General features: G+C 52.6%; 1 protein-coding gene across 2 annotated transcripts in view; it reads right to left on the bottom strand.

Annotated features, from left to right (window-relative positions):
* The window catches only part of OPCML (opioid binding protein/cell adhesion molecule like), a 309,650-nt gene extending 300,866 nt beyond the window's left edge, over positions 1 to 8,784 (bottom strand). Inside the window, exon 1 of one of the 2 annotated variants that reach the window (XM_054292856.1) lies at positions 8,485 to 8,784. In XM_054292856.1, coding sequence (XP_054148831.1) covers positions 8,485 to 8,545 — 61 coding nt within the window. In that variant the 5' untranslated portion in view covers positions 8,546 to 8,784. The remainder of the gene's footprint in view (positions 1 to 8,484) is intronic. The other variant, XM_054292855.1, reaches the window with a different exon arrangement.
* Positions 8,785 to 12,362: the final 3,578 nt, after the last annotated feature.

Genomic DNA, 12,362 nt, shown 5'->3' with positions numbered 1-12,362 from the left:
CTGTTTCTTCTGTGTTTCTCAAAGCAGGGACTCCACTGTTTCACAAGGAAAAACGCACTTCAGATTTGGAGTTACAGCAAGGACACGTCTCTTAACACTTGTCTCTGCACATGCCTTGGGCAAGTCATTTTCCCTCTTTATTCCTTGGCTCCCCTGTCTACAAAAACAGGTACAATGAAATTTCTCTTCTCCGTGAATTATTTTAAGATCTGCTGGAAACAAACACCGTGTAAGAGTGAGACCTGATATCACTGAGTTTCAGTAATAAAGGTTTTGATCCAGGCCCCCCGGCCTTGTCTCACCAGGTAATTTTGGAAGAATTTTTGTGTTTCTTTTGAATTGATGGGCTATTTCTGGTTGGGAACACAACAGACAGGAGGAAGGCAGACACAGGGGATGCCATCAAAGGCACTTCTGCAGCCTGCAGTGTTCACAAAGAAGTGGTGAGCAGAGAGGGCACAGAAAACCCACCCATGTGAGGTAAAAATCAGCTTCTGAGGACTTCTTCCCAGCAAAATTAAGATATTCCCAGGCACATCACAAAAGTCATTACGTCTGCATCCCTCCTGTGTTGTGGAGGGTACAGACAATATTATTTATCACTTATTGGTCATCTCCCTTGTGGCAGAGAGGAGACACCCACCTCCCACGGTCCACGTGGTGCAGAAACACAGCCTGCATCCCTCTTTGATTCCTGAAGGAAATGGCACGTCCTCCACAACGGATTTGAAATATCCAGAGTCTTTGGTTCAACAAGTTCAAATCCAAGCAAGATCAATACCTTCTCACTCCTGAGGTATCAGCAGGTAATTGGGTATCGTGCAGTGATGAGTAACCTAGTTTGCTCAGAAACTGCAAACTTTAATCTTCATCCATTCCTGGTACATAGAATAGCGAGGGAGGAACAGATCAAAGGAGAACAGATCAAATTCAGCTGCATTTGGACCCAGATTGCAGAAAAAAGGACTCATTCTTAAGCAAAATGGGCTCAGGCTTCTGAGGTCCAGCACCTTGAGAGATTTGGGTACAACACAAGGCAGAGAAGTTTCCACTTCTCCAGTGCAGCCACCTGTGACCCCAGATGGAGCTCAAAGGTACTGGGGTTTAGGCTGCTCCTGACCCTCCAGCTTGGACCAGAGCCCTCTCCAAATTCACACACAACATCTGAGCACCTCAACCTCTCCAAGTATCTATGACTCCCACCCCAGCCCTCTCCCCTTTTCCCATTTCCAGCTCTGTAATGCCCATGGCACCAACCTAGTGCAGGCAAGGAGAAGCTGGACCAGCTTCCCAAGCAGCAATGTCCTACCCTGCTGTGGGAAGTTCCCAACATTGCCATGGAAAGGAGAAGTGCCAGGTAGACTTATGGGCAGAGCGAGACAGAAAAGCACCGGGGGCAGCACAACGACCTATTTGACAGATTTCCCCGCCGATCAAAGCTAACTTTGCTGAGAGCTTTTGACATCTGATTAATTACGTGGCGCTGGCTCGCCTGAAAATCCCGAATTTGTGAGTTTCCCTCCTCGCAGCCCTTGGCGCCCAAACCCGCTCCCCTGGCGCCAGCAGAGGAGGGGATGGCAGGAGGTGGCACAGCCAAAAGTGCTGGCCTGTCCCTGGGAGGATGGAGATAAGGAGGGCGAGGGACAGCCGGGGACAGGGCCCCTTTGTCTGAGGTGCCTTTTGTCACGGGGAGATAGGAGGAGGCTGCCGTGCGCTGACATTTCGGTGACCAAATTAAAATGCGCCGCCACGGAGACTAAATGTCATTAGCCTCATTAGGAGCGATCGCATTAAAATAAACAACCACACAAAAAAAAAAGAAAAAAAAAAAGAAAAAAAAATGGAAGTGGAAATTAGCCAACGCCAATAAATAAAACAAATAAATGGGGAGATCCTTCGAGGACTGTGCAGGTGATGCCAGCAGAGCAATGAGTTGAGAAGGGGCAGGAGCAGCCAACATCTCCATGGGCTCTGCTGCCAGCCTGGACTGTGATGAGACAAATCCCCTGCTGGTGTGGCCCCAAATGGAGCTGCCCCTTTGGGAGAAGTCTTTGGACCTTCCAGACAGTTCCAGGTTGGCTTTCACCTCAACACCCATGTCTCCCAGGGCTGGTGCTATGGGCACTGCTCTGCCAGCACCTCTGCAATCCAAGGCATGCACCTGTGTGCTGCTCTAACAGGAAGGAGGATTTTTTTAGCAGCACCAAGGTTTCTCTTGGATGCTTCCCAGTCAATTATTGGCCAACACCAACCGCATTTGGCTGATGCTCTGTGACAGGGCCGCCACACGAGGTGGAAGGCTTGGTGAAAGAAGTGCCACTTTGTCCTTGCAGAGAGAGGAATTTTTCCTCTAACCCCTCTTGCTATGCAAACTCCATTTCCTTTGGGGCGGGAGAAGTCATCAGAAGGCCCTTGCAAGATCCTGCTTATGACAGAGCAGATTTGAAAGCCCAGAGATCTCCTTCCCCCTCCCTTCCTTTCTGTCAAAAATTATAATCATCATTTTCCAGCTTGCTGAACAATCAAAGTGTGGCCTATATTCGCTGGAGCTCCTTCCACATGCTGCATGCATAGCAACAAGTCCAGGAAACAAAAGCCAGAAGTAAACAGTTGGGAGAGAGGAGGCAAAGGGCTGCCAGGGGACAGCAGGGGGACACTGCTCAGAAAACACACGGGGCACAGCCTGGCTCAGCCCAGTCTCACCAGTTTGGAGCTGCTCTGAGGGCCAAAGCCACATGTGAAGACCTCTTCTTCCATGATCAGCAAAAAGCATGGGGATACACATGCCTGGGAAGCGTGGTTAGTGGAAAAGGCAGTGGCAGAAGGAAGCCCAAACCTCCTGCTGCAGGGTCAGCTGGTCCTCATGTGGCTGAGGAGCCGGGAGGAGCAACCCATGGGGTGAATCACATAGGACAAAGCCATGTGGAGCACAGGTAACCTCAGATGCCCTTCTGGGAATCCCATATCCATTGGAAAACCCCATGAGTGCACCAGCTCTGCTCAACACCACAGACATCCCCCATGGCGTTGCTGTCCAGGCAGCCTGAGGTGATGAGGTCCAGTCCCACCATCCCCTCCTGAAGAGCTCACAGAGAAGCTGTCCTGGGCTACCCTTCCCTGCACTTTGCTTCAGCCTCCAGAGCAGTCAATCCAGCACTTTTCACTAGCGCTGAATTCACAGAAAAGTAAACCTAAAAATATCTCCTCTTTTTCCCCCTTCCTTGCCTCATCTCACACGTGTCCCCGGCGCACATGACTGCTGCTGCACAGGCACAACAGGTTCCCCTTCCCAAAAGCAGCCTCTCCCAAGGGGGTGGCTCTGTCACTGATGGGTCCCTGCAGTACCTGAGCATCCCAAACCACGGCCCTCAGCCATGCCATGCTGTCTGAACCTAACCTGGGGCCAGAAGGAGAATCCCCCAGCTCCCACTCAGCCCCACCTGGGCTCACATGTCCATCCATTGACAAGGGTGTTCACAAGGGTGACACATCCCCTGCCACTCCCAGCAGAAAAGCCACCTTGCCTGGGCACCCACAGAGGGTGAAAACACAACCCCAGAGCTTTGGAGAAGCGAGGAAAGCGTTTCTTCTCTCTAAGCATGAAACGAAGAGGAGCTCCCTGGAAAAACCCACCCACGGAGCAGCAAGTGTCAAAGCCACCTCTGTTATGTGCTGTTGCTGCATTGGTAATTATAAGTACCGTGCCTTCATTAGGGAAAGATGACTGGGAGGCAAGGAGATTTGCAGCAAAGCTGTTATTATTTTTAAGTTTAAACAAAAAGGAGGAGTGTGACAGCTGAAATCACTCCCCATCCTGCACATGCCAGCAGCTGAGAGCATCTCAGGGGATGCTCAGAAGGTAAGAAGGGCTCAGGATCAGTGCCCAGCTTTGCCTGACTGGGGAGGGGAAAGGCAGGGCTGCAAACTGAGGGTGACCCCAGGGTCGTGAAGGAGATTACAGATAAAATCCAACCAGTTTTCCTCTATCCCCACCTGACTGCAGCAGAAGGATCCTCCTGGGTACCCTGCTCCCCCACAAACCTGTCAGGGTTCATCACAGCACCCCAACAGCCCCCTTCAGTGACTTTTGTTTCTTACCAAGCAAAGCACAAACTCTGAATTTCATATTCAACTGTAAAATATGAACACAGCTGTTTATGCAGCTCAAAATTTGCCATAACCAAATATTCAAGCCTTTGGAGAAGATTTTCAAAGGCGCCAGTTAAGGCACAGAGCTCCCATCGGTGCCTTTGAAACATCTCTCCCTTTTCAGTTTTTCACAGGGATTCGCACCAGCAAAAGCTCCTCCACCCGGCCGTCTGCAACCACGGAATGCACAAAGGAGAGGCTGTCAAAGAGAAGCTGCTGGAAAATGCAAAGCAAGGTTCAGCACTTTGGGGCATCCTGAAAGGCAGCTGCCAGAGCCACCAACCGCAAAACCCAACAGCCCCCAGGGCAAATTCTTCTGGGAACTTGCACCAGAGGGGGGGATTTGCACGGAGCAAGAGCTGTGCGTGCCTCCTCTCCCCACATCGTTTGGAAATGACAGCGATGCTGCTCCTCCCCAGCAGAATTAAAGCATCCTCTAAGAGCCAGCATCGACATTCTCCCTGTGCTGGGACCCAGGAGATGGAGAAATCTCCCTCTGGCAGGGAAAGTGCAGGCCAAGCCTCAGGGAGAGGCAGAGGAAGCCCAGACAGTGATTTAGGGATCCCACCCCATCCTGCTGGGACATCTTCCCCAGCCTCCCCGACTCCTCCTGGAAGACTGATGGTTGCAGTGCCTGATCCACACCTATCCCCAGCCTTTGGGAGAGCACAGAAAATCCCTTTAAGCCCCTCTTGCTCATATTGAAATGACACTAAAGCAGAACTAATGTGCTCCAGGTACTTATTCTCAGGCTTAGTCGCAGGGATCAGCAGCCCTCCACCAGCCCGGCATCCCCCACCAGAGAGAGGTGACAGTCATGTCACAGGCAGCAGGAAAAGCAAGCTCCTGCAGCAGGAACCCCTTTAGGAGGGGATGGGAGGGTGTTTTTTAATGCCTGCAATGTCTATCCTGTAAATTTAGATGGGTTTTACAACCACCACCAAAGCCAGGCTGCCCCAGCAAGGATGAAGTCACACAGAGTCTGTGGGAGGATGCAGAAAGCAGTTCCTGGGTGCAAGGGTGACAGTGGCACAACTGGGGGACACCCCAAGCTCTGCAAGCTTCACCTTGATCCTGGAGCAGCGAAAAACAGGATTGTCCATCTCCCCCTGCAGTGCCAGATTTTCTGACCACTGCCATGACAAGTAATTTCCCCCAGCCTGCAAAGGCAGCGATATAAATGTCTGAAGAGGCTGATGAGCATTGATTTTTGCCACCTGTAGAGCCATGATGTCACCCTGTGACTGCAGCTCAGACAACGATTCCCCCTGCCCCAAATTCATTCTCCATCACAGCCCACCCTCATCTCAGACCAGCAGCATCCACAATGCCCAGCAGTTCAAAGCATTTGCCAACAGCTTGGCAATTAAATTACCCACTCACCTCCCTATCCTGCAGTGTTGGACTCATTAAAAACCCTCAGCATCCTTCCCACCTCAGAGAGCAACCCCTGTCCAGGAGCCCGCCTCCCCCGAGGCTCCAGATGACAACAGCATTAAGGCTTCCAAATTATTTTAGATAGAAACTTGTCTTACAAAGAAGTAAAAAGCTGCAGAGTAAGACAATCTCCATGACCAGAGGGGTCAGGGTTTCATTATTGCATTAACCTTTCGTGTCTTTAGATTCCACGAGAGTAAATTGGTAACAAGATGACACGAGACCCAATGGGGAAAATGCATCTTTCCTAACAAAAATAAGAGAAAAGGGGGGAAAGACAGAGGTGGGAGCAGGAGAAAGAGGAAAAACTGGCAAATAAGCTATTACAGCTAATAATAACTTTGCGATGCTATTTTCTGCAGGAGCCTTCAAGTTGTGATGTTTCCCTTCACTCTAATTACACCTTCTAAAAGCAGGTTCCCTTCTCACTTTAACCACCCCGTGTGAAACTCCCGCAGGATTCGGATAAAAACGGAAAGGAAAAGAGTTTGCACTTCAGAAACAGCCTCTGCATATCCCAGGGGAGAGTCACCTGCACAAAACCTTCGGGATTGTGCCTGTGAATAACAAACAGCCCAAGAAAAACACTTTGGGAAGGTGCAGGCTCCAAAGGACAGCAGGGACCATTCACCTTCCCTCTGCCATCCGTGACTTTGCCAACATGACTCGTGTTCCAGCCCACAGCAGTGAAACCATGACTGAAATCGCTGCTGGGACAGGTTGGGCAGGGAGGGAAAGCATCCAACCTCTGCAAGCCAGGCACAAATAAAAAGGATTGGAGATGCTCAAATCCAGGGCAGAAAGGCAAAGCACCAAGCAGCCCAGAGTATTTCCCTTCCTCTAATGCAGGCAGAAGGGTTTGGCTTGATGGATTAAGGGCTGAGCCCAGCCAGGCAAAGTCCTGGGCTGGTTTAGCTCAGGGGAACATCCAAAGCCAAAGCAGATATTGCTGCTTAATAGAAATAAGAAGAGAAAGCTACAACCGCATAAGTGCGGCTCAAGAAGCCTCTCCCAAGTTTCCAGGGGCTTAAATGCAGGGCATTTTCCTTCCCTGGCACACACAGGGGCCAGAGCCAGCCCAGGCCTTGCCTTGGCCTTGGCCCAAACAGCCACATCCTGAGGAAAGTGCAGCAGGGCACTGGCAAACAGCAAACGCGCCCTGTCAGGTTTCTGCCAGCTCCTGCAGCTTAAGGACATCTCTGTGACAGCCCATCAAGTGTCACACGTCCTCCCATTTGGCCCACACAGCTGCTTCCATCCGTTCCTCTGCAATTCCAACCCACAGAGCCTCATCCAGCAGGAGGGTGAAAGAGCCAATGCTCTGCTCGGAGCAGCCTTGCTGAGGCACGCCTGCCCCCACCCCAGGCACACCCACCCTGTCCTGATGAACATCTATTTTCAAAAAAATACCCTTTACATGCTCAAAGTCAGGCAGCTCACACAGCCATGCTCCATCATGCTCATGTGCTAAACTACAGATGCACCATTTTGGTTTCTAGTGTTGCTGAGGAGCTTGAGGTTCTGCTGACAAGGGTTCTCCACCACTGCTCCCCAAAGTGGTGGAGTCACACACCACTGCTCCCCAAGAGCCAAGGCTCAAGCCAAGCCCACAGAGGGGTACCCAGCCCATTCCAGGGGGCCTTGTGCCCACTGATGAGCTCAGTTTGCTCTGTGACAGCTCCACAGGACCCCAGGATGTGGCTGCTCCCATGGCACAAGCCTCCACAAGCAAGTTCTAACCCAAGAACCCTCCTGTTCAGCCCTGCTGTGGGCAGAGCTGTTTGCCAGATGGGACATGAGTAACCTCTCCCCTGCCAGCCTCACCCTCTTGCCACCCATACCAACCCCTCACAGCCCGTGTGTGGTTCAGCTGCTGGAATCACAGCCCTGCCTCTCTCTGCCCTCCTGGGTGCAACAGAACCCTCCCTGGCAGTCACGAAAAACACAAGGTTGGGTTGAGATCGGATCCCAGCCTCGACACCCAGTCCCCATCTGCTCGCACAGGGATGATAATCTCCCCAGCTGCTAAAAGTGCACATCATCATCAAAAACACGCCGGTGACTTCCTCCCCGCGGCGCTCAGCTCTGCCCTCCGCCCCCATCGCCCTGGCTGGATGCAGCGCCCGCTGCCCCGCGAGCATCAGCACGGAGCCAGCGCTGGATGCAGCCCCAGCATCGCCCCCCGAGCCGGGGGGATGAGGCCAGCCCTCCTTTCGGGAGCCATCCGATCAGTCCAGCGAGGCTGCGGCACCGGCACGGCCCCCCCGAGTGCCTGGATTGGGGCGGGGGGCTCATCTCCACTTTGGAGGGGAAGGCACCGAGTTTGCCTGGCAGGAATCGGGGATGCACGGATGAGGGCAGCGCAGGGAATGGCACGACAGCGCTCAGAAGAGGAAGGGCACAGCAGGTGCCCAACTCTGAAGGGAAAAAAACTGCATGAGCCCATCATTTCGAGCAGAGCTTGCCGGAGGGGACAGACCGTGCCCGACTCGGGGGCTGCAGGTGCGGGCACCTCTCAGGTACCGGCGGCTCGGTGCCCACCTGGGGGTCCAGCACGGCTCCGGAGCCCCTCAATGGGAGTAGGGGGCAATCACGGGGAGCACTGGGCAATCCTCGATGCAGAGCCCCTCACTGGGAGCTCACTGGGCAATCCCGGGGAGCACTGGGCAATTCCCCGATGCAGAATCCCTCACTGGGAGCTCACTGAGCAATCCCCCGATGCAGAGCCCCTCACTGGGAGCACTGGGCAATCCCCCGATGCAGAGCAACTCGCAGCCTGCCCGCCTGTCTGCGCGCGTTCGTGCGCAATGTGCGCGGAGCCGGCTCCGTGCGCGCAAAACCCACTCGGCTCTCCCATCTCCCAGCCCCTGCCCTCCCATCCGCCCGAGAAAAATCTACCTGGGATGAAGAGCAGGGCAGTGGTGGCCGTGAAGACGATCCAGCAGGCAGGATGGTTCATCTTGGAGCTGCGCTAGGCGAGCGGCTGCTCGGCTCGCTGCTTGCTGCTGCTGCCGCCGCTGCTTTCCGTCTGCGCTGAATTCTGAGCAGGTTTAAATCCAATGTTTGCAGAGGGAGGGAGACGGAGTTAGCGAGCTGGAGAGAGGGAGAGAGACGGGAGCAGGCAGTCAGCGTGCCTGGTCTCCCCTTGCACACGCACGCACACTCGCACACAACTGGCAGCAGGAGCAGCGGGCTCCGTGCGTGCACCGGGAGCGCAGACCTCCTACCGGGCACCCATTGGCTCCGGATGCTGACTGACACACGCACTCCCGCTCTCCTGCGGGCTGCGCTCCGCAACCAGGGAGTTAAATGCAGGCGTCGACCCCCCGAGCATCCCTCCCGGCAGCAGCTGGTGCCCGGGATGGAGGGAGCAGCTCTGGGATGGAGGGGGCAGCTCTAGGATGGAAGGAGCAGCTCTGGGATGAAGGGAGAAGCTCTGGGATGGAGGGAACAGCTCTAGGATGGAAGGAGCAGCTCTGGGATGAAGGAAGAAGATCTGGGATGGAGGGAGAAGCTCTAGGATGCAGGGAGCAGCCCCGGGATGCAGGAGCAGCCCCGGGATGGAGGGAGAAGCTCTGGGATAGAAGAAGCAGCTCTGGGATGGAGGGAGCAGCTCTGGGATGAAGGGAGAAGCTCTGGGATGGAGGGAACAGCTCTAGGATGGAGGGAACAGCTCTAGGATGGAGGGAGTAGCTCTGGGATGCAGGGAGCAGCTCTGGGATGCAGGAGCAGCTCTGGGATGGAAGGAAAAGCTCTAGGATGCAGGGAGCAGCCCCGGGATGGAGGGAGAAGCTCTGGGATAGAAGAAGCAGCTCTGGGATGGAGGGAGCAGCTCTGGGATAGAGGGAGTAGTCCCTGGATGGAGGAGTAGCCCCGGGATGGAGGGACAAGGTCTGGGATGCAGGAGCAGCTTCGGGATTCAGGGATAAACTCTCGGGATGGAGGGAGCAGCTCTGGGATGGAGGGAGAAGGTCTGGGATGCAGGAGCAGTCCCAGGATGCAGGAGCAGCCCTGCAGAGACACAGGCACAGTCGCACCAGCTCCTTGTGAACCAGCCACCTGCAAAGGGGAATTTTTTCCTTCCCCAGCCTGGAGCTGGCTGGTGGGGCAGCCCCAGGCATCAGCCCCTTGGCTCACCCTGCCCTCTGCTCCCCTCAGCGGGAAGGCAGCAGCAGCTCTTCTACTGCTGAGGCAAACCAGAGAGCAATCCAAGCTTTTTAGCATGAGTGGGTGTTTTTCACACAAAATCTCTGAAACCAGGCAGCAATCTTCCCTGTGCATCCCAACTAGAGACATGTTTTTTTTTCCCTTCAGCAGCTCACAAAGCCCCCAAAAGACACTGAGCTCCTGCAGACCCCCTCCCCAATACCATCCCATACCCAGGAGTTCTCCTCAGGGTCTTCTTTCCTTCCAGGATGACACAATTTTCCTCCTTACCCCCAGAGCTCCCTTCCTGGCACATTCCCACATCTCTGCTGAGCCCAGAGCATCCCTGGGCTTGGGCAGCTGCCCCTGCCATGTCCCCCTCCCAGAGCCACCTCCAGACCAAGACATTCACCTGTCAGGGCCTTGAGTTCACTGCATTGCCAAAAAAAGGAAAAGAAATGTTGCAAAGGTTAGTTTCCAAAACAAACAGTACTCATTTTTGGCATTTTCTAAACAAAAAAACCAAAAAACATGTTTCTTATTTCTCATTGCAGCTTTGTTAAAAACAGACTGTAAATGGGGTTTTTTTAATGCTTCAGGACAAATTTAAACCTTCAGTTTTTCTCAAAACAATCCCTTTCCCCACTAACTCAGGGTTAAAGGATTCTTTTTGAATTCCAGGCCAGCCCAAGAGAACTTTCAGCCCAGCACTTTGTCTTTCCAGCTAACCCACCACAGCTTTCTGGCACCAGTGACCGCACACTCCTCCACATCCCACACCCAGGGTTTCACCTGCTCCTCACCTTGGTCTCTGTTCTCATCTACCTGGGCTTGTTCTCACCAGCCCTGGATCCCCATTTTCCTGGATAATTTTCCCTTGAGACTCCAGACCATCATCTCAGGGAGCACCTGGCTAAAAGACCCTGTGCATTGGGGTGCAGGAATCCTGGAAGGACAATGGATCCACAAACCCCAATTCCCACACCCTGCCACAGAGCTGGGGCCAGAACTCTCCTGGCACCCAAACCCAAAATCCCTGATCATTCCCTCCCCTCTGGTCTTTTTCCCTTTTGTCTCACCCACCTGTTACAACACAATATCAGAACATCCCTGTCCATGCACATCCCTCTTGTCTGGCATTATTTCCTCACACAGCAGCACTGGGAGGAACAGGAGCAGTGGGGTTGGAGCACAAAGCCCTTGTGCTCTGGAAGGTGTGTCCTCACCCAAAAAGAGGGGTGGGAGCCAAGCACACGCTCCCAGGACAAACCCCTCAGGCTTTTAACCATTAATTCTTCATTTTCTACTCGGCATGAATAAACCACAAGTTTTCAAAAGCTTTTAGCTCAGTCATATTCCACATTATCTGCTGAAAGCATCCCATCTCCTGTATCCTCAGGAAAGCACCAAAGAAAACATGACTAAGGGTTTCATTCCTTTAATAAGGGTAAAGTTATGTTGTTTGACCTCTGAAAGAGCTAAATCACCACATGGAGCAAAAACCAGTGAGCAGACTGTCTCCCTCTCAGGGATGAGGACAGGGATATTTCTGTCCTGAATTTCCCTCTAAATGACACCCCAACAGATGACACCAAGCAAATTTATCCTTTTCTTCACAAGTATTTTGGGAAAACAGCTGCAAAGAGACATTTGGGATTTCCCAGGGCTGCCAGGCATGTGGCTGCATCCTCCCTGGCCAGCCCAGGACAGGGACATCTGTCCCCAGGGGAAACTGAGCTGCTCTGGGGCTCAGCTGAGCCCTGTGGCTGCAGCTCATCCTCCAAATGCACACAGCGAGCTCTGAATCCGCCCAAGGCAAAAAAAAGAAATAAAGTTATCTTGGAGGAACTAAAGGAAATGAACAAAGAAATAATTTCTAATTAACAGAAATGTTTGATGGACTCAGAACAAACATGTTGCTCTGCTTTCAAACCCTGAGTTGAAAAGCTATATTTGGGTAAGTTTCAAAACAACACATTCTTACTTTTTTTTCTCCCACCACACTTCTCCCATTTGCTTTTTTTTTTCCTTTTTCACCTGGCAGTGATTATTACCCAAATCCAGCACACACTGAGTTGCTCTCTTTGCATATATTTTGGCCAATTAGGCTGGCACCTGAATTGCCAAACACAGCTCTGAGAGTGACCCCAGAGCAGACCTTTGGTACCTTGCTGCCTTTACCTTCCCATCTGCAAAACGGGAACAAATGTGCTTTGATCAGCCAAACAAATCCATCACTGCTCACCAGCTCTGCAGGACCGAGCAGGCACTGGCCTGTTTCATTTGTTTGATTTCCAAGACACATAATAAAAAGGTGTATAAATATGTATTTAGCTGGTGGAGCTTTTCTGGGATATTTGGGGTTGTTTGCTTTCCGATATCAAGCAGAGAATCTGAAATGCATATTTAAATTTGACAGGCAGCCCCCGATCGGAGAGGAGACATTCTGCTCTGCTGGGCACATTTAGACATGATTTTTGTGTGTATTTCCAGAGGTTTTTTTCCCCAGCTGTCTCAATGCATATTCACATCTGGGACCAGAGTAGTCTCTGGGGGAAATAACACGTTTTTAGTGAAGCAGAGGTTTGCACAGACAGGGAGAGAGGGCAGAGCAGCGCAGGAGAGCAGCG

Source organism: Melozone crissalis, unplaced genomic scaffold (assembly GCF_028551555.1).
Source record: "Melozone crissalis strain CALT ecotype California unplaced genomic scaffold, PUWL_Pcris_2 ptg000120l_1, whole genome shotgun sequence".
In the NCBI taxonomy this organism is placed as follows: Eukaryota; Metazoa; Chordata; class Aves; order Passeriformes; family Passerellidae; genus Melozone; species Melozone crissalis.
This window is presented reverse-complemented; position numbering and strand designations above follow the sequence as displayed.